The 26,229-nt window shown below is 40.8% G+C and overlaps 2 protein-coding genes and 1 long non-coding RNA gene across 13 annotated transcripts in view; 2 read left to right on the forward strand and 1 right to left on the reverse strand.

Moving 5' to 3' along the window:
• Positions 1–75: 75 nt before the first annotated feature.
• Positions 76–25,410, reverse strand: DHX32 (DEAH-box helicase 32 (putative)). Of its 8 annotated transcripts, none has more exons than XM_082222861.1 (12): positions 25,193–25,410; positions 22,786–23,544; positions 19,792–19,985; positions 18,274–18,646; positions 15,947–16,186; positions 12,919–13,015; positions 12,669–12,827; positions 5,064–5,255; positions 3,629–3,778; positions 2,733–2,923; positions 2,275–2,456; positions 76–372 (listed from the first exon to the last, which is right to left on the reverse strand). In XM_082222861.1, the coding sequence occupies exons 2-12, from the start codon at positions 23,062–23,064 to the stop codon at positions 180–182; spliced, it is 2,250 nt and encodes a 749-aa protein (XP_082078987.1). In that variant the 5' UTR covers positions 23,065–23,544; positions 25,193–25,410; the 3' UTR covers positions 76–179. The 8 variants fall into 8 exon arrangements, 7 of the variants coding, with proteins under 7 accessions (XP_082078987.1, XP_082078989.1, XP_082078988.1 ...); XM_082222863.1 differs by lacking the exon at positions 25,193–25,410 and adding an exon at positions 25,073–25,094; XM_082222862.1 differs by lacking the exon at positions 25,193–25,410 and adding an exon at positions 24,544–24,660.
• LOC309532559 lies at positions 5,262–9,213 on the forward strand. Its single transcript, XR_014219933.1, has 2 exons — positions 5,262–5,734; positions 8,673–9,213. It is a non-coding gene; the product is annotated as an uncharacterized lncRNA (long non-coding RNA).
• Positions 24,711–26,229, forward strand: part of FANK1 (fibronectin type III and ankyrin repeat domains 1) — a 32,737-nt gene continuing 31,218 nt past the window's right edge. For 2 of the 4 annotated variants that reach the window (XR_014219900.1, XM_082222932.1), the window contains exon 1: positions 24,753–24,873. Coding sequence is in view for 3 of the 4 variants with exons in the window: in XM_082222932.1 (XP_082079058.1) it covers positions 24,804–24,873 (70 nt within the window). In the remaining variant the exon portion in view is untranslated. Of the gene's footprint in view, positions 24,874–26,229 lie in introns of all 4 variants that reach the window. The other 2 variants (XM_082222933.1, XM_082222931.1) reach the window with 2 other exon arrangements.

Raw genomic sequence — 26,229 nt, forward strand, 5'->3', positions numbered from 1 at the left:
AATTGTTGAACACTTTTCTAACTAACTGTAGGTTGTTTCCATGTTGCCAAAGATAATAACAAAAAACTCCTGTGATTTTGTTCTGTTTTAAAATCATTTCTCATGTCATATAAAAGCTGGTGTTGGGAATATATTGTACATAGAGGTTATATACTTCAACACAGTTTGGGATAGCAAACTTATTGAATAATGCATCGCTGTTTGGCAGGTGTTTCAGGATATTTTTTATATTCTTTATCTTTGCTGTTTGTTTTTTCTTCCTTGCCTGTTGTTGAAATGGGTGATAAATGATTGATTTCTTCCTGCAGAATAGCCTTGCTCTCACTGGCAGGCAGATTACTAAAATAGTATTGAGGTGCCAGCTCCACAAATCTGTTAAGAAACAGAATAAACAAGTGAGGGTATATTTTTTTTAAGAAGGCAATTTTTCAATATTTTCTATGACTGTTTTATGACTCATGCAGCAAATGCTTATAGGCAGGAACATTTTGATGCATTAAATATAGAGCTGCATAGCTGGAATCGGTTCCAAATTATATATTCCAGGTAAAGTGTACATATAAGATTATACAGTTTCTTTACAAATTAATATGTTCCGTTTGTCCTTGGAGTGGTAGTAGTTGGTTTCCAGGTGTTGCAAACTGCAATCAAAATATAACATAGTCCTGGATATGAGTATACTCTTTGCAAATTCTACCTGAAGCTTCAATGCATAACCTATTTAAATTTAGGGAAGCTATAGAAGGGCACAATTTTTATCTATTTTAGTAGTTTGGGGAAAAGGGATGGTTTCCTGCTACTATGTGCATTATAGCATTTCAAATAAATTCAGTCATCACTAGCCACACATGTGCGGAATTATTAGTTGTTCATTAGTGCTCCTGATTCAATGTATAACATGAATTTTGTTTAACTTTGATTTCCCATCTGTGTATTGGTTCTGTGTGCCAGGACACTGAGGAATAGATATGCTCAGAGTTAACTCGTCCATTAATTTCATACTAGTCTTAACATTGTCTATCACCCATATTCTTCAGTCTATCTTACTAAAAGGGGGATTGCATTGTATCAATTTGAACTTACTACCTGCTTGAGCAGATGCATCAGACCAAGTCGTGACATAGGACTGAAATAGCTGAAGGCTAAACATTTCATTTTTAAATTTCTAATTAAAACTTTACTCCCTTATCCATGGTTCAGTAAGTGAAATGCTTTTAACCAAAATGTACTTATTTATTTAATAGAAAGCACTTCTGAAGTTCATCCATGCTGAGCTGCAAGCTCAAAACATCTGCACAGAAACAAATTCTCAGTATGAAGTCAATGAGAACCTGTGAAAATAGCCTGCACTTTGTTTCCTCTTGTAAGGCCCTTTTAAGCAAACAGTGAAGTTAAAATGATTTGCTCAATGGCTATTTCTGGACAACTAATGTGGAGCTTGTCAGGTAGTACTTCATTACTGGGATTTTGCTTGAATGGGAGACTAGGAGCATAGCTTGGACTGATGGGCCCAAAATGAGCAAATCCATTCTGCATTGATTCTGCATTTATTTGGATCATAGGATCATGCTAGCCCTGCAGATAAAATCAGTTGTGAAATGGTGAGATTTAAAAACTTTAAAACATTTCACTTCCTTGCCTCCCTTAATATACATTCAGAATGCTGATAGATCTATTATACACTTCCATGAGATTGTCAGTTGGATTTCTATATTTCAGTGTGAAAGTATCCTAATGATATTTGAAATACCCCCCATAAAATAACTTTCAGCACGAGTCATACTATTTCCACCAAATCAAAATTATGGAACAGGTAGCTACCAAATATCCAAACTCTGCAGAAATGTTAGAGCACACACTTTGTATGCAGAAAATCCCACATGAAATACAGGGCATCTCTAGGTAGGACTAAGAAAGACACTTGTATGGAACACAGTCTGCACTGACAACACTGACCTAGATGGACTAATAGTCTGACTCAATATAAGGCAGTTCCCTGTGGTCATAACCCGCTTAAAATAAGAAAAGTGCTAGGAGACCTTTCAACACTGACAGTATTGATGTGGGTGGTGGGATGCCAGCTTAAACACACACACACACACACACACACACACACACGTTACTGCTGGAAGCTAAAGGCAGAGATCACCCACCTCTCCTGTCTCTCCAGTTTTCCCAGGAAGCAAGATGTGAGATGTTGGGTTGTGCTCTTAAATGGAAGTTGTATGCTACAAACATGAATGAAAACCTAAATTCCAACTTTCTCTTACTCACAGATCAGGTGATATAGCTGAGATGATTTTTAGAGAGTTGTTTTCAGCAATACTGAATTCATGGAACACAACCCACTCTGGGATCCTTGCAGTGTTGTAGTATATTGACAGAGGGTGAAGCTGGGCTACTTGCCTGTGTGACAACATTAAATAGTTTCCAGCACCATCAACATCCCGAGCTATCTAGAACGTGAAAAGTCAAGAAATGACATCTAATTTATCTGGACTTAAGCCTACTGCAGTGTATTAACTGCATTCAGTTATCCATTAAATACCAAAATACGATCCAAGAATGGTTCTGTTGTAGTCAAATGACTACACAAATTAATTTTACAGCTTTAAATGAATTGTAAGAGGACTGAAGAGTAAGCTATAGAATTAAAACAAATTGGGGGATTAAATTAAGCTTTTCCGTAACATTAATAAACCTAGATGAAACTATCCATTTGGTTTCCTTACTTGCATAAAGTAACCAGACAAGAGTGCTTTCTTTATCCTCAGTACATTTTCTTTCAATCCAAAAGCAGGTGCTGAAATTGGGAGTTCAATTCGTTTCATAATGTCATCCAATTCAGCTCTGATAGCTTCCGCCATTCTTAGTGCAGAGCAGTTCAGAAAATACTCTTGACACCACTTTTCAGTACTATGGTCTACGAGGGGGAAAAAGGTAAAATTGTGTTTGTTTTTGCTAGAGAATCCAGTTCCATTACACTCAAAGGGACTTATTCCCAAATAAATTTGTACAGGACTGCAGCTTTCATCCTGAAAAGAGGTTATTCTGTCATGCCAGATGTAATTATGAAGATTTTACCTGGCAGAATAACCCTTTTTTCAGGATAAAGGCTACAGTCATATACACACTTATCTAGGGATAAGTCCCAGTGAACTTAATGGAACTGACTTCTAAGTATGCATTTTTTTACATTAGACTATTTAATTTACCATTTTAAAATTGGAATCCATTGCTAGCCCTCTCCACCTCATTGTCGTCCATGAGTTGAAGACTCAGGGTTCTTAAAATATGCAAGAGCCTCCACAAAAAGAGAAGAAGGCTCCCTGCTTCAGTCACCCTCCCAAACAATGCCAGTGGCAGAGCTAGCACAGTCATTCCCATGGATTTGCCCCCCTTGTATTTGCTTAATGCTGAATATGAATGCCTGAAGAGGGCTCCTGCTGCCTATCCTCATTGCTCACATTGCCTCTTTCCCTGTTCCTTTTGCTGTTTTTATGATTAAATAAAAATAAAATAGTCTGTTAGCTTATAGGTCCTCTATAGGTGAAAGCTGGAATAATTGTTCAGAAGCATTTCAGGATGAATTTTTAAAGTGTAATTAAAATATTTGACACACACTTACACAGTCCTGTGGAGCTTGTCCTAGCTTCCTTGTAAGCCCTGTAGACATTGATAAGGGTAAAATGATCTCCAGCAGGATGCAAGAATTTTTGCCAGCAAGCGACTGCAATCTCTTCTGTTCCCAGTGGTGGGTTTAAAAAGCAACTAGGAGCTTGTGTTCAAAAGGAAAGAGAGAAATGAAAACAAGGTGATATGGCAAAATAAAGCTTACTATATGCACAATGTATGCTGCGTAATAATTTTTCCATTATAATGTTGCCCTCACTCTTTGGTCCTCCAAGCAAAACCTATGGTTCACTCTCATCCTTTCCATTTTGACTGCCACAGTGGGTCTGAAAATACCTCTGAAAGAGTGGCAGTGTTTTCAACTAAAGCAATGGCACCAAAACCATTTTTTCTCCAGGCCTACATTCTGGGGAGAAATGCTGAGTTGGTGATGTCTGGATATCCCCCCCCATAATATATAGCTTTGACCTCATGTTGTAGATAGGAGCACACATGACGGAATGTTTTCCCATAGAAACATTCCTGCAAGCAAAACTTGATGAACCAGGCTTCTCTGACATGCAAGTCTTCTATGTATTTTTTAGGGGGAAGAGGGAGTTGAGAATTCCATTGTGGGATCTCCCAGTTAATGTGGTACATTCAAGAGAAGTGCTCATTACTTCATTGAATATTTGCGACAACTGGACCCAAGTGTTGCTACATTTGCAACAACTAGACCTAATGTGTTGCTACAATTCTAGAAAACAGTGGGATTTATTTGTAATTAAATACCGTATGTGTAGAATGAGACAGAAAAGCTATAAATACATAACAGTGGGAGTATTGGCACAACATTGCTTGGTGTGTTAACCTTTTTTGCTACATCATTACACTAAGACCAGTGTTTTACTATATTGCAGAGCAAGCCTCTATAGGCCTGTATAATTTTATTCTCATTAAATATTGTGTGGAAGAAGTGACATAACCCACCCTGAACATCTGTGCAAAACAAAAAATAACTTGAATCCTTTTTAAATTTACATTTCATTAATTGTGAGTACTGCGATTTTTCTGGCTCTGATCTTTAATCAATTTAATAAGCAGATTAATTAAGGAAACCTCTGCTTGATTAATTGATAAGGAACAAATTTAACTGATGAGGTGATGAGTTAAGGGCATACCTCTTGTCTTTTTTCAAATTTATTCTGATTTAGGTGTGTTAGCAAAATACAGGATGAAATTAATGAAGCAGTAACTTTTTAATTAAACTGTAAGGTCTTTCACTGTTGCAAAGGGGCACTACTGAGGTTTTTGTAATATTTTAATTTTCTCATTTAGTTGGTTAAAAGGCAAACTACAAATCAACTAATCATCCTATAAATGGTTGATGGCAGTAGTTCTATATAATTACACTGGGCCTGAGCAGTAGCCACAAACGCTTCAGAAAATACCTGTTACCATGGCAGCAATGGTGAGCATTTCTTCCACACAGTCAAATTCATACGAAGCTAAAATAGCCTTTGACAGCTGTGGATCGACAGGAAACTCTGACATTATTATTCCAAATTCTGAAAGGTTTCCATCATTGTCCAGGGCAGCCAAATAATCCAGATCTTCCAGAGCTTGCATGAGACTTTCAGGAGCTGGGATGGGGAGAAATGCTTAGTTACACTGGTTGTTACATTCTGTCACTGTTCAGTGAAATGCCTATACAGACAAAATTAAACTAAGTATTTGATTATCACAAGGTTACAGGACTTTTTGCCTAATTTCTCTCTCAGGTAAATTGGTGCAGCAGTTGCCAACTTTTTTGGGTCCAGGGGCACATTTGGAATTTTGAGGCAGTGCCAAGTCAGAAAATTGCCGCCAGGGGTGTGGCCTAGAACAAAATGGCTGCCACACCCCCCAAAAGAGCAAAAAAAGAGAGAGAGGAATATGAAATGGTTCAAAAATGGAAAAATCTATTTTTATTTTTTGCTCTATAACGAAAAAGTTTCTCCTTTTCCAGAAACTCTTAAAACTGTTCTTCCCTGTACTCAGCAATGTGGGAACAAACAGGAATAAAAAGTGATCATATGGATAATGATGCTTCTGCACTAGGTCCCACTAGGTGATAAAAAAGGTACACGCGCACACACAGACACACACACACCGCCCTTGCTGACAGTTCTGGCTATCTCGGCCTCATCACTGGAACAAAGAGCAAGCCTTCCCCAGAAGCATCGGAAGCCTTTCCAGAGGTTTGCAAAGAAAAACTTGGTTCCACAGCAGAGCTTCAATGTGTTCCCGGGGGGAGGGGGGTGCTGACACATACAGGTTTTGTGTGCAGTATTGCTTCTAGACTGAGGGTGATGGAGCTGACAGATATATTGACTGGGATAGTTGTCCTCCTGTGGTCCTGACATTTTCCTTGGAAGTGGAAAAAAAGGCTAGAAGGTGCTTTCCTGCAATCTGCTATTTGGAATGCCAGTAAATATTATTATTATTAATAATAATAATAATAATAATAATACCCCACCCATCTGGCTGGGTTTCCCTAGCCATTCTAGGCAGCTCCCAACAGAATATTAAAAACATGATAAAACATCAAACATTAAAAACTTCCCTAAACAGGGTTGCCTTCTAAAAGTCAGATAGTTGTTCATTTCCTTGACATCTGCATGTAGCTGTCCACTAGCCTAGAATGCTACCCAATTCATTATGATTGGAATGGCAGCTCTTGTTTTTGTAGGGTTCTGGGGCAAACAGGTTATCTTGCCACATTTGCCTGGGGACAAACCTATGCATGAGGGACAGCCTAGGGAGTTTCACACCTAATCTGTGCTACCTGTGGTGGTGTGGATTCCTCCTAGCAGCACACAAGTGCCGTGTGTGTGTGGCAGAGTGCATGGAATGGGTTAAGAAACAATCTCATGGCATCCCCGCCATTGCCACATACTGGTTGGTGCACACATACATTGCTAACATTGGAGGAAAGCATTAAATCCCTTCTAGTTATACCAAGTTAAGGTATAGCATAATGACAGCCATCACAGTTAGGCCACTGGGCTTCTCTGAAAGGCTGCAATCTTCTGCAAAATTCCTGTGCACAATTACTTAGCAATAAGCCCATTTAATTCAGCTGGACTAAATTTTAATGCAGCAGATGGGTAACTCTAGATGTTGCTGGACTACAGCTCTCATCCTCCTTGCTCATTGGCCATGCTGGTTGGGGCTGATGGGAGTTGGAGTCCTGCAACATTAGGGCCGCAGGTTCCTCATCCCTGATTTAATGCATAGGAGTGGGCTGCATGCCAAACAACTTGAATTTTTGACCATCTTACAATACTCAGCAAAGATACCATGTGTTTGCCTAGAGATCTGATTTAATATTATTAGAATTCAGATCCCTGCCTGCACATCATGGAGAAGAGAGAACATTTATTAGCCAGCCTGTAAGGTTTAATGCGATAAAAGATGAGTCCTTGAGAAAGTCAAAGCATCGAAGAAGAAAACAGGTTGGATATTTAAGGGGGGGGGAAGTTGGAGAGTTTTATCACTGAGCCATGAAATGAAAAGTAACAGCTGATGAATGGGAGAAACCAAGAGTCGGTGACAGAAAAATAGGGATGCAAGATTTAAAAGGGGGGGCGGGGCGACATGAATGGCTACTGAGCCTTTGAAGTAATTACCAGGGAATCATGGTAAACTAATTTCTATAAATCAATAAAGCAGTTTGTATTGTGAGCTGAATATATGGCTATTGTCCTTGGAAGCATCTGGCTCCGCAGCCAATTCTATTCTCTGGGGAGTGTTACTGTTTTGCATTTTTATATCTCCAAGTTGGTTGCTCCGAGACTGGGAAACAGGAATGACTCTAGGCTTTTGCTTCAGCATTATAATAAAAAAAAGTGCTTCATTTTTTATTATATTGGAAAGGACAAGTTAATAAATGCAGATTATACAGGTGAAGGAACAGTAATAAAATAAAAGAAAACCTTGAATAGGGTTTTCAGATATTAGTCTGCATTTGCAGGCACAAATGCAGCCAATAAAAAAGTCATTGTAAAAATGGCAAAGGTTCATTTGAGAATTCTTTATGGTATTGTTCAGGTTTAAATAAAGCTCATCATAAATAAGAGAAACAAAAGCAACTCCTGTGTTTAATTCTGAAAGCCTTTCTTAATAAAGGACAGGGACATGAAGCGCTTTACAAAATAGGGCTTTAACAACATACAATGTCATTTTTATTACGTCTGGTCTGACCAGGTCAATGTTACTGGGAGCCAAGAGGCAAGCTCCACCCAGGGCTTTGTGAATCAAGGGCTGCCACAGTCACAGTGCACTGAAAAGGAATCAGCTATATAAAAATATTCAACTACATTTGTTCCCTCCATTATATAAAAACAAAATAGAGCTGCTTTTCACATATACCTTTGCCTACTTAAACTGGTTGGATTTTTAATACATTTTAAAAGGGATAATTACTATGCAAAGCAGAATGAAAATTTTACAGGAAACTAGCAAACAGCTAACCATCATTATCTGAAGTTCTATTCAGACAGAAATAGACATTGCAAGAGACATCATGCTGATTCTCCTATTACTGATCATGTGTTGTCCTGTACAAGACACTAGTATGAAAAGAGAAAGAGGCACAGAGAAGCAGCAACTTTGAACCACTTGAGTGCTATATTCAGTGTTATTCACTGTATTATAAAATTCCACGTTCCCATTTAAACAAGTTTAATTCCACAGATGTCATAGGAAAAAACCACAACTTTAACTTATGTCCAAGTAGTTCAATCACTAAAAAAAAGGAAAGATGGCATCATCAGTAATCCTTTCTGCAGCTATGAAATAGGAAGCTTATGCTCATAGTGATTTCTTATGGCCACCTTAAAGAGATAATCTGGAAAGGCCAACATTTTTAAGGAGAGGAAAATGGTTTAGCTGTCCAGACCCAAATCTATCTTGGTAGAAGTGTGCTAGTGCTACAGCAGAGAATTGTATTTGCTTACTTTTAAACATAGGAGGAAGGAGGAAGATTTGTCTGATAATGTGCCTTTTGGTCTTTCCAGGCTCTTTCCCATAGCATCTGGACAAAGCAATTCTCAATTTCACATCTGAATGCTGAGGACATTGGTGCTTAACCTCAGAGGGATAACAAACATACTATACAGCTTTGCAAATGTCTGCATTTTTCTATACCTTGCCATGAAGAAAGAACAGCTTTAATCATAGTCCTCAGAAACAGGTGTGCTTTTACTGTGCCAGCCCAATGGGCTGTAGCTTGGGACACACTTTTACTTGTGGACATTAAACAAAGAGAAGGTTCACTGGCTGGCAAATGGCAAGCTGTAAAATTATTGTTTTGGCTTAGCTAATCTACTCAGCAAGCTAATGTTGCGGGATAGTTGACTTGGGAGCACCCATCCAAGACTACTGCCACCAGGTACTACTTTTCTAATCTATTGCATGTATGGAGAACTTCTATAATGTAATGTAATCCAACACTTGGTAAATCACACTTCTTTGAATTACCATGCTGTGCTACTCTGTATTTATTACACTGGTATTCAACCTTACCTTGAAATAAAGCAAAACTGTACTTTATGCTGAGAGATTAACTATTCAAAGATTGCTCTTGAGTTTCATGGCCAAGAGGGGATTCTAATTTAGGTTCTGATTATGCAAATGCAACACTCCAACCTGTTCTTAGCAAGTTGATGTGCATTACTATTTAAACAGAGAACACACACTCCTAAAGCTGCCTCAGGACAGTTTCAAATGGGGCCATTGGATATTGTTCAGATTCACTCATATGACTCATCATCAGGCTAAGTCAAGAGATCAGAAAGTGGATAATTGGTTCACAATCAATTATTTTGCCCTCCAGATGTTGCTGGACTCCATCTCTCACCATCCCGGCCATGCTCACTAGGGTTGATGGGAAGTGCAGTCCAACAACATCTGGACAGCATGATGTTAGTTAACCCCTATCTATTTTAAATATATTTTGTCCCACTCTTCACCTATAAAGGCTCTCTGAACATATTACATATAACAAAACAAAAAAAGAAAAAAAAGACTATGATAAAGTCAAAAGGAAATGGCTAGGTTAAAAGATATAACAGGGCCCCAGTCTAGTAAAACAAATTGCTTGAAGTGGGGTGTCATCCCACCCCTTTTCACGTGGGCCTATAATCACCCCATGTCTTTCAGCTGATTGAGACTGGCCTAAACATTATACTTTCTTTCCTACCCCAAACTTTGAAAGCATCCCACTTCCTTCAAATTTGCAGGGAGGAAAGGAAGTGGGGTGGGGTACTGCCCACGTCTAAAGGCTTCCCCATTCATTTAAATGGAATAAGATTCTAAAAAGGCATCAAATCATTTTTGGCACACAAAATCCACTATTGCCAAGTACACAATACATGTACAAAAAGCTGAATGATGCACACACCATTCATAAATGAAGCAATTTTTGTCATGGGGATAAGTCCCTAAGTACAAGTACCATATGGAGGGAATGTACCTGAGAAATCAAAATAGATCTAATGCAGTACCACTAAGTGATTAAAAAATAGTACCGAAATAATCAATCATCCTGAGAGTGAATCAATTCTCTGCAATGTAAAGATGAAGTATACTTGGAAGGCATAATGGCAACTCTAATGTATTTCTAAAATGGCATTGCAGAGAAGTCTGCCAGAGAATCATCTTAAGCAATTATCACCCTGAAAAATTCAGTCTCTTACTGAACCGCATTTCAGTCAATGTACTTCAGAACCTCCATCTAGTCCAGTTTCTGCTTCCCACAGCAGTAAACTATATAACGCTTGGAATCACACAAGAAGAGCCTGAAGGCACTAGCCATCTTCTGCTATTTATTTATGTCTATATTACAATCACATCCCCTCTTTCCAAGAAAGAGTTCAGGATGGTGTACATGTTTCTCCCCAAGTTTTCACCTCACAACAACCCTGTGGGGTAGACTATGTTGAAAGGTTGCATGATGGCTTTATGGCTGAATGGGAGTTTGATCCTGGGTCTCCCCAAACCTACTATTATTATTTTTTAACATTCCAATTACTACAGCATGCTGTTACTTCCTAGCAATTGGTACTCAGTGGATGACCGCTTCTGAACGTGGAAGTTCAATATAACCACAGTGATTAATATTCCCTATCCACCAAATTGTCCAATCCCCCTTTAAACACTTCTAACTAGTAAATATCACCACATATTGTGGCAGTGGATTCTGTAAATTAATTACATGTATGAAGAAACAAGTTATCTTTCCTGAGTCTATAGCCCAGAATTTCATTTGATGATCCCAAGTTCTACTATTATGAGGGAGGAACATGCATAATTTTATAAACCGGTATTGCGTCCCCAGTTAGCAATCTCTTTCTAAAGCCCCCAAATGCTTTAGCCTTTCCTCGTAGGGAAGATGCTCCAATCACGATAGTTTTTCTGGACCTTTTCCAGAGCTACAATATCCTTTCTGAGATGACCCAATCAAAACTGTACATAGCATTCAAAATGTGGAGGGACTTCCTTCTGAGGCCATTCCTAATGCAACAAAACAAGTATAGCTCATTCTTACTTAGAAAGGAAATTGGCTAAGGACTGTCAAGGGAGGCTCCTCACATATTTGGATGGCAGTTAAGAGTTCCATATTTTCAATAAAAAACATAACGGATTGTGAGGTTGAGTGTTCACCTCCACAGCTGATACTATCCAGGTTGACCTTGCTTTATTCTTGCTTCCACTTTAAACTGAAAATACAAAACCCACATTTAAATTTCCTAGTCAGTACTGAAAGCAGACACAAAGCTTGCTGTGCAGCATACCAAAGGAGATGCCTAGAATGACAATGTTGAGAGGCAGCACTATATAGGGGAAACAATAACCAATGTTTCTCACTCCCTTTTGAAAGCACAATGCCTCTCTGTTCAGGAAGGAAAGTGTTACCTTCCCATATTTTTTCATGTTTTTTTAAAAGGTTTTTTTTTAAGGTCAAAACAAGAGTGATACATGCAATAAATCTCGAAATACAAAAGAAGTACTTGTTAAAGATCTGTAAAAGCTGTTTTATTTAAATGAATTGCTCCATCTTGCTGAAAGTCAGGCTTTATCTTTTGTAGAAGTGAAGATTACATTATTGTTTAATGTGGCACTTCCATTAAATAAAAAATTGCAGGTTATCTTTAGTAATTGCTAAACACAGAGCACTTGGATAAAGCTAAAAGCCAGGAATTTCACTAGAAACAAGACCTGTTTACAAGCAGATACTGGTAATATTTTATCACTGCAATTGTTAGCGCTGGCATTTGCATGCTTTCTGCTTCCCTCCCCAACAACGTTCCTTTCTGTATCATATCTATTAGATTGTGATCAGGGATTGTCTTTCTTTTAATCTCTGTTCAGTGCCTAGAACATCTTAGACACTGTAAATTAATACTAATACTATATACATGGCTTCTGTTTCTGATGGCCACCGTGTCTTTATTGTAACATCAAGTTTGACCTTAAGAGTTAGATCACGGTAGTTATCAAGCTGCCACCCTAAGCTCAGTATTAGCAGAGCTTGGGTTATAATCTTATTTATTCTAATGGTGTAACTGACAACCACTGTGGTCACATAATCTGTGCTATACGAAGCTCATGCTATCTTATATTATCTATCCATGTCTTTAGTTATTTAGGGGAATGCTAAAGGTAATGAGGCAGGTGCTATGTAGCTATGTATGTACAGGCAGATCCTGCTCCCTGAACACAATGTGTTCCATGGAAATCGTTTGTTAGGCGAGTGTTCATGTATCGAGTCGACAATACCCATTTGTTAATATAAGAAATTTTCTAATGCGTTCCTGAAAGAATACCCCCCCAAATACTCAACTTTCATTCTGGAACACGTACAGCAGATAATACTAAACAGGTTGTGTGCAAACACACCATAAGAATAGACCTTAGTTACAGTTTATGGTTAGCAAGGAGAGAGTTGAACTATGAGCCCTGGTTCAGACAGCAGATTAAGGCTAAGAAAATGGATAACAATTTGGTATTACCTGGCCTATCCATGAAATCACAGTGGCCTAGGCCTGCAATATCCATTCTTTTCAGAAAAAGAACCATGCTGGTCAAGTTGGATTCCTGAATTTTGGCCGGTGGTAGCAGCTTCACTTCATTATCTGTAAATTCTTCAGGGTAGAGGCAGAAACATTTACCTGCCAGGAAATTCAACAACAACCTTGCTTCAACACATTCTCTTGTGATAAACATGGTTGTTTAAAGCTGACAACGATTCCCCCCCCTTACCTGAAGACATGCCCAGAATTTGCCTACGCATCTCAGCTTGGCTTTTGCTAATGGGCTGTATAACAACAGCATCTGTTCTGATTCGAGGACTGTATACCTTGCAAATCAAGAGAGACATGACTTTGTTGAAAAAAAGAAAGATTGAGCAAGATTGCAATGGATTTGCATTGAGTTTTTGCTTAGAATGTTTTTCTTGCTGTGCTTCATGAAATGCTTGGCTGCAAATTCATTTCCTTTCCACAATATTTATTATTGTTTCACTTGTCTTGAAATGAAAAAGTGAAAGCAGTTTGATAAATTGACTGAAACACCACTTGTTCCTGTCAGGATCGTTGTAGTTTGGCTGTCATATCTTGGAGAAATTCTCTTCAATAAAACACACCAGTCCACTGAGGATGCAGTGTCTGCACACACAGTACTCCCATAGACTCAAAATAGCTCGTTCTCCCCCTTTTCCTATGTCTATGTGAATATAGGTAAAGGGAAAGGACCCCTGCATGGTTAAGCCCAGTCAAAGGTGACTATGGGGTTGCACGCTCATCTCACTTTCAGGCTGAGAGAGCTGGCATTTGTCCACAGACAGCTTTCTGGGTCATGTGGCCAGCATGACTAAACCGCTTCTGGTGCAACATAACAGCATGATGGAAACCAGAGCACACAGAAATGCCATTTACCTTCCCGCCACAGCAGTACCTATTTATCTACTTGCACTGGCATGCTTTCAAACTGCTAGGTTGGCAGGAGCTGGGACAGAGAAACAGGAGCTCACCACGTCACAGGGATTCGAACCGGCGACCTTCTGATCGGCAAGCTCAAGAAACTCAGTGGTTTAGACCACAGCGCCACCTGCATCATACAGACACAGGCAGCACTGGGAGATAAGGGATGCATAACAGGTCCATGAGTTCCTCCTGTATTCCTGTCCAGTTCCACACCCACCACTGCTTGATACACTTGACTCATATTCCATGATAATCACAGAAAGCAGGTGCAATAACCCCAAATGTGGGGAAAGTGAATTGCAATTCTGCTTATAACTTACAGTGGAATGTGATGGGATAAACATGGAGAAAATATACAATATCCCTGATACTGTGGGGAAAGTCAATTGCATTCTCAATCGTAGTTTACAGTGAAAAGGCAATGATTTATCAGTGCTAGCAGCCACCCATCTGGAAGCAGCAATGGTTCAGGCTTAGGAGCTCTGATGTGCAGCAAGATCCCACGCCTGGAACAGTTCCCCATTCATTTCAGTGAATGGAGAATGGAATCTGCAAAAACATTCCTTAGCTCTTTTCATGTCAGTGTTTTGTTTTGTTTTGTTTTAAACACAGCAGAGCACACGTGGAATTCTGTATTGGCTGAATGGGTATTTTAAGAAAGGACATCCCTTCACACATGTATATTTGTATGGACTGACGTTTCTCAAAAATACGTAAAACCAAGAAGCTTGAAAATCAATGAAAATACAATTTGGCCTCTGCACTGAAAACCTGTTTTAATTAAAAATGTTGATTGAGCTGACTTCCAATGCTGCAGCACAGAGTCTGAGGGTGTGGAAGGAACTATGGGGGTGGGGGAAGGGGACAAGAGGCAGGTGAATCCCTGTTGTACATGGGGGGAGGGAATAGAAAATTATGCCAGCCTTTTAAACAAGTACCGTAGTTTTCGCTCCATAACACGCGTTTTTTTCCTCCTAGAAAGTAAGGGGAAATGTCTGTGCGTGTTACGGAGCGAATGCTTCCCTCCTCCGTGGTTTCCAGCGGGAGAAGAGCCGCTGAATGGGGAGGAGAGAGGGACAGAGTGCCTGCTTCTTTAAAGGAGCAAAGCGAGAGGGGAGAGGAGCCGCTTACAGGAGTGTAAGCGGCTCCTGTCCGGTTGGCTCCTTTAAAGCAAGCAGGTTCTGCTTCTCTCCCTCCTCCCCACTCAGCGGCTCTTCTCCCCTCTCGCTCTTTCAGCTCGCTAAGGGGGGAGGGGAGGGAGAGAAGCAGAGCCTGCTTGCTTTAAAGGAGCAAAGTGGGAGAGGAGCCGCTTACAGGAGTGTAAGCGGCTCCTGTCCGGTTGGCTCCTTTAAAGCAAGCTGGCTCTCTGTATCTCTTTCCTCTCACTTTGCTGGAAACAGCAGGCAAGATTTTCAGTGTCCTCCCGCTTTGCTTTTCAGCTCGCTAAGGGTGGGGGGGGGAGGGGGAGGAGGTAGAGAAGCAGAATCTGCTTGCTTTAAAGGAGCCTACCGGACAGGAGCCGCTTACACTCGTGTAAGTGGCTCCTGTCCGGTAGGCTCCTTTAAAGCAAGCAGGCTCTCTGTCCCTCCAGCAAAGTTTTTCAGCTCGCTAAGGAGGGAGAGAAGCAGAACCTGCTTGCTTTAAAGGAGCCTACCGGACAGGAGCCACTTACACTCGTGTAAGCAGCTCCTGTCCGGCAGGCTCCTTTAAAGCAAGCAGGCTCTCTGTCCCTTCAGCAAAGTTTTTCAGCTTGCTAAGGGGGGGGGGAGAGAAGCAGAGCCTGCTCCACGTGTGTTCCTTGTCCCTTGAGTGCTTTTCCTTCCCTCCACTTAAAACGTGGTTACAAAGCACAGATCCACATGGATCCTCAGGATTTTTGCACTGGGTCACCCCAAATTCACCATCAGGTCACATAGCATGTCCATGGCTACAGTTTGTACAAAAAAAAATTACGCACCCACTGTTGCCTTGGGCCGCAAAGGTGCAAAAACATTGTTACAAACATGGATCCACATGGATCCTCAGGATTTTGCATTGGGTCACCCCAAACTCACCGTCAGATCACATGTCTGTGGCCACAGTATGAACCACAAAAATCATACATCCACTGTTTCGTTTAGAATATTTTTTTTCTTGTTTTCCTCCTCTAAAAACTACATGCGTGTTATGGTCGGGTGCGTGTTATAGAGCGAAAAATACGGTATATATCAAGAGCCACACCATAATGAACTATGCAGGTATGTGAAACCTCACCTTTGAGACATGTGTTGCCCCATTGGTAATTTATTAAATATTATTTTACTTACCTTTCTTTTCTCTATCCCAACATCTATAACAAAGGCCACAGTTTTAATCCAAACCAAAGATCCCCCAAAGCTTGTAGTTAGCAACACTCTTCTCCTGTAATTTTTGCAAGGCCCTTCTTCATTTGGCTTGAGGATTCTCTCTATTTCACTGGGATAGAGAAGAACAGGGACCAATTCACCAAGTTCAGGATTTAAATTAGGCCCTTCTTGTTGAATAATCTTGTAGGCTTTTCCAATTTCCTAGAAGCAGTGAAGACATCTTTCATGAAAATTAAACAGGCTCAGTGTGCCAATTCTGAATCTATTCTCTCTTTTTAATGGATTTTATTCCTATGTTAAGCGCTAATGGCAAAAATATAAGAGTCATAATGCTGATTAAATTGAGGAAATTGTAACAGAAGCATACATAGAAACATCATATACGGTAATGCGGCAATTCTGTTTCTTGAGGAATTTATTTCAGCCCAAGAAGGGGCTTCTTTCTCTTCCTTCCCCCATTTGCTTAAGTGCCATATTCCTTACAGATTTCTGCCATTTGACAGTCTATCATGGCTATACCAATCTCACAGAAAGACATTCTAATATCCATAACAAAACATTAACATGCTACTAGAACAGTAATACTGTAATGAAAAATTATAACATGGCGCCTTGATTTTCCATATCAGTGTGTTCCATACACTTCCCAGAAGTAGGACAAATTAATTTGGAAGAATCTCTATCTTGCTAACTTTGAAAATTACTATTATGTTCTTAGTCTAGTTAGAATTTAAAGTATCAAAAGTGCTATAAACCATATATGAAAGTGACTAATTTTTCTTTATCGCTATTAAAATAATTGAACATATAGGAGAATTGCAAATTTGCTTTATAGCATTCTCCCCAGTGGCAGATGAACTCTCTGGGGGTAATAAAAATCAATAAAATGCTAAAGAAACCATTAATTGAAAAATTAAGTTTGAGAATATAAAGGCATAAAAGTGTAAGAATTCAACAGCTCTAAAGTATTTGTTAAATTATGTCGTTCTTCTTCTTTCACATTATAAAAAATGATTGCTTGCAAAAGATATGGAAAAGAGTATAATGCAATTTAAAATGCATTTCTCTCTCTCCAAAAGCTTAAAGTATTTCTTTTGCATACTACTGTTCCCTCCCCCAAGTTTTTTAACGTCAAAGTGATACATACAGGACCAAAACGCTTTGCCTACATGATTATTCACCTTGATTTCTTAGTAGCAGTTTTGATCCCAGAAAATCTCAAGACCCACTATTATAGGATATGCTATCTAGGGCTCCGTCTGCACTCTACATTGAAAACAGTTTTAGACCTCTTTAAACCATAATGGCTTCTCCCAAAGAGTCCCGGGAGCTGTACTTTGTTAAGGGTGTTGGGAGTTGTAAAGGTAAAGGGACCCCTGACCATTAGGTCCAGTCGTGGCCGACTCTGGGGTTGCGGTGCTCATCTCGCTTTATTGGCTGAGGGAGCCAGCGTACAGCTTCTGGGTCATGCAGTGGCGTAGCGTGGGGGGTGCAGGGGGGGGCCGGCCGCACCGGGCGCAACATCTGGGGGTTAGGGTTAGGGGGCGCAAATCCACGGGTTAGGGGGCGCAAATCCACGGGTTAGGGGGCGCAAATTACTTGCCTTGCCCCGGGTGCTGACAACCCACGCTACGCCACTGGGGTCATGTGGCCAGCATGACAAAGCCGCTTCTGGCGAACCACAGCAGCGCACGGAAACGCCGTTTACCTTCCCGCCAGAGCGGTACCTATTTATCTACTTGCACTTTGACGCACTTTTGAACTGCTAGGTTGGCAGAAGCAGGGACCGAGCAACGGGAGCTCACCCCGTCGCGGGGATTCGAACTGCCAACCTTCTGTGGTTTAACCCACAGCGCCACCCGCGTCCCGCTGGAAGTTTTAGGAGACCCCTATTCTCCTTACAGCGGTACAATTCTCATAGTTCCCTGGGAAGAAAGATTGACTGTTAAATCGCTTTGAGAATTGTAGCTCTGTGAGAGAAATAAGCCACAACCTAGATAGCAGCCTTGGTAAAGTGAGTTGATGCTAGATCTTCCTAAAAGTAGCTTACTACAGTTACCTTACAGCATAATTATTGGCATGCCTACTCTGAAGTAAACCCTACTTAGTTCAATGGGACTTTCTCCCAAGTAAGTATATATAGAACTGTAGACTTAGTGCAACATGAATACTTTTTAAAAATTGGCCTAATTACAGAAGGTTTTAAAGGAGGTACGGAAATTGCTCATCCTAACATGGAAGCCCAAGTATGCAAATATTTTCTGTGATACATTAAATGATTTACTTACTTGTTCACAGGCCAGAAAGATCACAATATCACCTCTCTCTTTAGAGTTATGAATCTCAAAAAGCAGTCTTAAAGCAGAAGAGAAATTATCTTTCTGAATGCAACAGGTATACACAACCTCCACCTGGTATCTGCTCTTCACTCTTATGAGAGATGTATTGCCATAATATGTCTGTAGTTTGGTGCACATTTGAGTAGATGTAATTACAATTAGCTTCAGCTCGGGTCTTAATATCACTACATCTTTAAGGAGTCCAAGCAATACATCTGTTGGGAGAGTTCTTTCATGCACATCATCCAAAATGATGATTCCATAATTTCTCAGAAAGGGATTGGACATCATTTCTCTTTGTAGCATGTCATCTGTACTGTATCTGTAACCATGCAAAGAAAGAAAGATCATTATTCAAAATTGGTGATGACATAAGCTGAAGGAGACAGCATGTGTTCTTCAGGCTATGCATAATCTGCCCAGGTTTTTCCTTCAAAATGAAAATATCAACAAAATTGCACTAAAGTGGTGGGGTCGGAGAAATCATGGCAGATTAGAATAGCCTGTCAGGCTTATGTTGCCATACCTGCAAGAAGAAGAGTAGAAGAGTTTGGATTTGATATCCCGCTTTATCACTACCCAAACGAGTTTCAAAGCGGCTAACATTCTCCATTTCCCTTCCTCCCCCACAACAAACACTCTGTAAGGTGAGTGGGGCTGAGAGACTTCAGAGAAGTGTGACTAGCCCAAGGTCACCCAGCAGCTGCATGTGGAGGAGGCAATAATTCAGCATATATTTGGTATGAGAAAGACACAGCAATCCCATGTGTGTTTCCTCAAAAGGAAGTCCCAGTGTGTTCAACAGGGATAACTCACAGGTAAGTAAACATAGGATTGCAGCCTAAATTCCACTGACTACAGTAGGTTTTAACATGCCAGACTGTGAGCACAGAGTTCATTTGTGCTCAGAAAAAGTAAAAAAACAGCTTGTCAGAATAGGAAGTCAAGTACTAAGATGGGTCCCAAAAATATACACCTCAAGTGTCAAAAGCTAGGGTAAAGCTGTATGCCATACATGTACACATATATGTGTGCATCACATGCACAGAAACATGATGCATCTCTTATAGGGTAGGGTTTAGGCCATCTGACAGCCAAATATTACATTCACAACAATGTTCCTAAATGCAGTAGTTTGTTTGTTCACATTTCCACATCTAAGTTGGTTAATTAAAGGGATCCACAGAGACATCAATAGCACATGTATTTGTAAGGTGGGGAACAATAACCCTGTCCCTGACTCCTTTTGACCTCAGTATCTGGTTCAATGCAACCCATTCACTTTATCACATAGAACTACTGAAGATCAAGACCTTTATAGTCTTGCCACATAATCTTCATAGAACTGTATCAGGCTCTGTTTCTTGGCTAGTGTGTGATGCTAGAGCATAATGGAATTACACATTTGTATGTAGGTTATATAGAGTACCTGTACATATTAGAGGGACTGAATATGAATGCACAAACCTCAGGATCGTTTCACTATTACAGCAGCTCTCACATGGGACCACATAACCCACTTCATGACCGATATTGACGTCCATCTCATCAGCTACTTGCAATGCCAGCCATACTGCTGTGTGTTTATGTGTCTGTGTGCACACAATTGTTCCATGTTGAAAATGAGTGGAAAGAGAATATTCAGCACACCACTGGGGCACCTTTAATATTAAAAAAGTTAGAGAGGAATGAATCCATCTATGAAATGAATACACAAGCTTATTTGATTACATGTGCTGTCTCAAGTGAACATCTGCTGTTTGCTTGCTAGCTGTCTGCCTACTAGCAACTGAACAGTTCAATAAATGGAAATTATTTTCCTGGATAAATGTCAAGACCCCGAGTCAGTTAAGTGGTCAAACATAAAGTGAAAGACAGTTCTGGGAATTTCTTGTTCTGAACTAGATTAGCCTGAGTATATTAGAGAAGTGACAGGAATGGCCTCTGGGGAGAAAAGGACACCAACCCTATCATACTTGAGCATTTTGGTTCCTTGCTTGGTTTAACAGTGTGAGGGACATTTCTGATCAGGGTCAGGGGGGCCAAATCCCTGTCTGTTTTTCCTTCTGGGCTTACAGCCCTGGCTCTGCTCAGTCACTTTAGCACAAAATGACCATCTGTCAGAAAGAAGTCAACAGCTGATGTTAATGTTTATTTGAAGCAGAAGGATTGTTTGTATTTACTGCCATAACTCTGGAATTTGTAGAGGAAATCCACTGGGGTTGTACATCTGTAGACAAGGAAAGTGTCTTGGAGTAATCCACATGGCCATAAAACAGGGGAACAAAATATATTCTTTCCTCTTGAAAGGAAAATTCATAAAGAGACAGTTTATGCACCATCATGTACAATTGTATAAATGATTGAATTAGATGTTAGGGGAGGGCAGTATCTCTGGTGGGGACACGTTGTGTTTTTTCTGGGGAAGTTCGTCCATCTTTGGTCCCCAAACCTGCACTCAGCTCTCACCTGTGGCTCATAGAAGCAGTCAACATGTGACAATGGTGACATCCTGGGAAACAGCTGCAACTGGCCAGCTAAACCAGGTAAGGGTAGCCGATGGGTCTTAAACCCTCAGTGAGTTAAGGACTTGTCTATGCCCTGCATTTGAAGATGAGGCCAATAGCAGGTACAATGGTCAAGAAGACTTTTCTTCATGTGCTGTTAAGGGAAACGAGGGGGAAATGGGGCTCACCAGCCTGGGAAGGTAGCCTATCTTGGGGAAGGAGAAAACCTCCTAAACCTCTGTTGCCTTGTGGTTATACAATTACTGTAATGAGAAAGGCTTCGGGAGTAAGCCCCTGAGGTGTGTGATTCCTCAGCTGGAGTAGGCTCAGAACAGGTGAGGGTCAAGTGCCTCATCAAGCCCAGATGCTGCAATCAGCATGCAAAGTACAAAAGGGAAGCAGAGCTGAGGTGCTGTGTCTGCTCAACTTCCCATGTTGGTTGGACCACTGCTTGGATGGATGGCCCCGGGGACTATGCTTGTGTGGGACTGACCTCCAGGTGCCCTGACCCCGGATCAGAGACAGGAACCAGGCTGGACTTTGGACCTGTTGGCCTGCCAGACTGTGTGCCAGCATATGCTGTGGGATTGTGCACTCCAGCGGGACTTGCCACCAGGTACCCCATTGTTCAGGACACTTTGGTTTTTGTATAACCAGAATGTGGCCTATATTGCAAAGCTAAGAATCACATCCATTTCTCTGCTCACTGTTGCCTCTGGTCTCCAGTAAAGTTTCCCATGAAGGAATGTGGCCCTCATGCTGGAAAGGTAGCTCACTCCTGTTTTATAGACAGTATGGCAAGGTATAAGTCTGCTGGAATATAAATGTCTTTTTCACTAACTACCAGAAAGAGGTCCATTTGAGCCTTGGGTATGTGGGAGATATTCCATAATAGTGGAGTCACTGAGATGGCCCTATATGTCTCATACATTAATCGCAGAAATGAATGTTCTTAACTTTTTGAAATGCTTGTGGTGATGAAAGTTCAAAGTTCTTGTGCCAGTGGAGGAGGCTGGCAGATGCCCTTGGGAAACAGATTGCCTTTTCTTGTCTTAGTGAATTGATTTCAATGTAGCTCATATGGAAGTAACTACTGATTGATTATGCTTGTCTTATACATGATAAAAAAATTCATGGAATTTAAAGTTAAAATTCTAAACATTAACTATATCTCTGTCTATATACCTAATCATATTTTAATCTGTTTAAGTACAATGTTTTAACTTTTGTATGTTTTGAAGTATGGCTTTGATATTTTTTCTTGCTTTTATTTTATCTTTTTGTAAAGATAAAATAAGGTTATTTTTTAACAAACAAGCAGTGTATAAATTTTATGAAATACAACATTTATCAGTTAATTTGTCCTCTGTTTCTAAAACCATATCACATTTTAATTCCTGTACTTTTCAACCACCTACAATGAAATGTTGGATAATATAATCAAATAGGCAATAAGTGGATTCTGTCAAACTATATGGTGAAATGAACTTCATGTACTGATATTTTGAACTTTGTTTTAAAATGGCAATCTCTCGCATACTACATGCCAAACAAGTATTGAAACTCAACAGTCGAGAGAGATCTCGTCCTGCATGAACAAATCTTTAACTGTGCAGTACAAAACTGGATCATGGGTCCTGTTTTTTAAGGACCTCAGTCCTGAAGCCCTAGTAAAACCATTCCTGTCACCACCACTCCCAAGCCTACTGCAATTAATGTTGTGCAGATGAGATTTTGATTGGCCTAATACATTTGACAATATTGGAGTACTACAGGACAACCACTGAAAGCAGGCAACAGTTTTACATTCTAGGATGTTCAATAAATGGTAACATACAGGATCACATGCCAAAAACTTAGTTCAATGTTCTGTCCATTACAAGATCTATTTTAAAAATATGAATGTTGCATATAATTCATATCATACTGCAAGTCCTTTGTTACAAACACTCACCTGGGAGCTCTTACCAGTTTTGGCATCTCCTGAAACAATCACAATCTGATGATGATGCAGACTTTCCATGAAAGCATATTTCACTTGCCAGACTGGAAGTTCCTCTCTTTCTTTGAGAAGTTTGTAGTAACGGGAAGAGAACGGCAATCCATCAAAAGGATTCATCTCTAAATCTGCTGCATATCTCTCCATCCTTTCCTCTTCCATCTCCTCCCCATCAGAAGAGTCAAATAATTCTGAAAAGCACTGCTTCTCAGAATAAGAAACAAAGTAGTCCATAGCTCTCCTTCATGTATTATTCCCAGCAATGAGTATCAGAACATCAATGAAAACCTTTTACATTAATAAATCACCGAAGTCATCCAGTTCAGAAACAGTATATTCCAAAAGTTCAGTTCAAAAGTGCCACAAAGTTTATATTCCAAGGGTTTGTTTTCTCTTTCCCTTCTTTATTTCTTTGTCACCTCTGTGGGCCTTGAGGTTGATTCATCAGAAAGTTTATTTGAGAGACGTCTAAAAACTAAAACACCTACATTTAAAATGCTTCACTCCTGGAGATACAGTTCTGCAGAAACCAATCACTTCCTGCATATTGAATTGATGTATTTTTCCTCCAGATCAGACCAATTAGTAAGAGGTTGGTTTGCTTTCTTGCAGTGTATTCTGCAGCTTCTCTCTTGCTGGTCTGGTGATTAAGGATTCTGCTGAGTTACTGCTTTGTCACACGTGTCTCCATCCTGATTCATTGTGAATAGAAGCCTACAGGATGAGATTATTGTGTCTGATTGTGAAAAGGGTCACATGGTTGCTTAATCCCATTACAATAGATTTTAACACAGGATGTGCAGTGCAAAACTGGGGGAAGCAGGCAGCTCTGCGCAGCAACCATATAAATGTATACAGTGGTACCTTGGGTTACATATGCTTCAGGTTACATACGCTTCAGGTTACAGACTCCACTAACCCAGAAATAGTACCTCAGGTTAAGAACTTTGCTTCAGGATGAGAACAGAAATAGTGCGGCAGCAGCGGGAAGCCCCATTAGCTAAAGTGGTGCTTCAGGTTAAGAACAGTTTCAGGTTAAGAACGGACCTCTGGAACAAATTAAGTACGTAACCAGAGGTACCACTGTAATTAGAAACGTGTTTTAAATTTAGGCCAAACATTTGAAACACTGTAGTAAAATCTGAAGTGTTCTAGAATTTAGAAAACAGTATGGGAGAATGAGACATTATTGTTTAAATCACATAAAGGACAGATGAAGGGGCAGTCCTAGACAAAGTGCACTGGGATGAGCAGATATTTGGTTTAGCTGGCTGATTCCCAGCTCAGCCAGTGTTAAATTTCCAATCCAGCTCAGCTGAAGTTATGCTGGTGTAATTGCCTCATCCTGGCACAGCTGGCTCTGGCTGAGCTAAAGTGGTTGCAAAAGGGACTTAGGCTGGATCCTAAACCCATTCAGCTCCAGTGGCCTGACAATCTAGCATAGCACACTGTTTGAAAGGCCCATTTCCCCTCTGCCAGGCTAAGCCAGAACAGCAGCAGCCTTGCTGCTGAACAAGGTTTGAATCTGCTGTAACTACACTGGCTTCATTTACACCCCCATGCTTCTTTTGCATAGGATTGCTCTTGCTCCTGAAAACATTTTCAAATAAGAATGTTTTTTTAAAAATCCAGCAGGGCTTTCTAGTGACTCTAATTTAAGTGACTCTTAATCTGAGTCGTGCATTCGAGTCGTACCCAATTTCTGCATTACACCTGACATGGCCCCTTCCTGCTACTTCCTCAGCTCATTCTCAAAATTCAGGGTGGCGGAGGAGAGAGTGGCGATGGGCCGCTCCTTGCCGCCTTTCCTCCCTCCCTCCGCGCTCTCTCTCGCTCTCTCGCCGCTCTTGGTTTCGACTTCGGGGGAACCCTAGGCCTAGTTTGGTCTCCGGGCCAGGCCGTTGGCGTTGCTATGGCAACGGGACTCTGGGCGCGGCCCAGCCGGCGGGAGGAATCTCAACCGGCCGCTGCTCATGGAGGCCGGCGGAGGTGAGGCGAAAAGTAGCGGAGCGGACGGGAAGGCTGAGAAGGAAGGGAAGAGGGGTGAGAGGACCTCGTCGAAGACGGAGAGGGCAGGGGGTGGGGGTGGGGGTGAGGGAGGAGGAGGGAGACATTTGTTTCAGCCACGACTCAACAGCGTTTGAAACAATATTAAAAAATATAAAATGCCTCTGAGCATGCACAGGGTGCATTCCCCCCCTTCCCCCTCAGACATGAAACATGTCTTCTGATTTTTCATTACCACTTGGCTCCGAGGCCGCCTCCTTAAACGGAGCACTTGCCGGAAGATTTGATCCCACGGGGAGGAGGTAGAATAGGGTTGTTGTTGTTTTTTTGGTAAGGTTCCCCGCACTAGCAATACCTGCAGAGAAAGTCAAGGATGCAGATTTTTCTCAGCATATGGAGATTCAGTGAAAAGGGAAGCTTAACTTGTTGGGTTTCTGCCTGTTGGTGGATTCCCGGCTGATCCTGGTAGATCGCGGGATCCTCACTCATAGTGCACAAAAAGTTACGGGGGGAGGAAACTAAAAAACTCTGTGCAATCCTCCCCGCAAAAAGCTCAACAACTCTGGGCAATCCACCCACCCCACGCACGCTCCTCCTTCCTCCAATGACAATGGTAGATCACTGCCAGTTTTGTTTTTTTTAAATACTGGGAGTAGATCGCAGTCTCTTGGGAGTTGGATATGCCACTATAGCTGTTAAAAGCGCAGGGAGGAGGTGGCAAACCATCTCTGGGTTGATAATCCTATGGGAGTTAGTTGGAGTCCTGGATCCTGGGTGCCCTTACTTTAGTAGTTGCCAAATTACCACACACACACACACGCCTGCTGCCTTTAAGGGATACACTAGTTGCATGTCTGAAATGGGATACCTGTAAGATAGTTTCTGTGTTTGTAGGGAAGGGGGCTTTTTTTTTAAGGTAATATAAAATTGGTATCCATAAAAAGGAGGGAAGCCTGGGGTTGTGAGCTGTAGGAGTGAGAATAGGAGGAGCAGGGATGATGATGTCGAATCAATGAAGATTAGGAGTGTGAGCCTCAGAGTGTGTATGTCGCTTGGAATAGGAGGTATCAATGGAAGAAAATGCTGGAAAGTAGGAACATGGGGACTCTGAGGAATGGGTAGCATGATTTTGCACAGCAAGGACTGAATGGGAATAGTGCTGTGAAATTCTGTAGGTCAGGCACTAGAGAAAACCTGGAAATATTTTTCCATAGCTGGTAGGAAATCATACCAACATTATATTGTAAACCACTAAATTTCATCCTGTTATTTAAGCTGCAACACAGTTTTACTGTATTTATCAGTTGTTCATGAGAGACACAAGACTTCATTATGAAACAATGATACATTGAAGGATCACTAGCAGAAATAGTCAGTTGCATCATTCAGGAA

This window comes from Podarcis vaucheri, assembly GCF_965113315.1.
Source record: "Podarcis vaucheri genome assembly, chromosome: 5".
Taxonomy (NCBI): Eukaryota; Metazoa; Chordata; class Lepidosauria; order Squamata; family Lacertidae; genus Podarcis; species Podarcis vaucheri.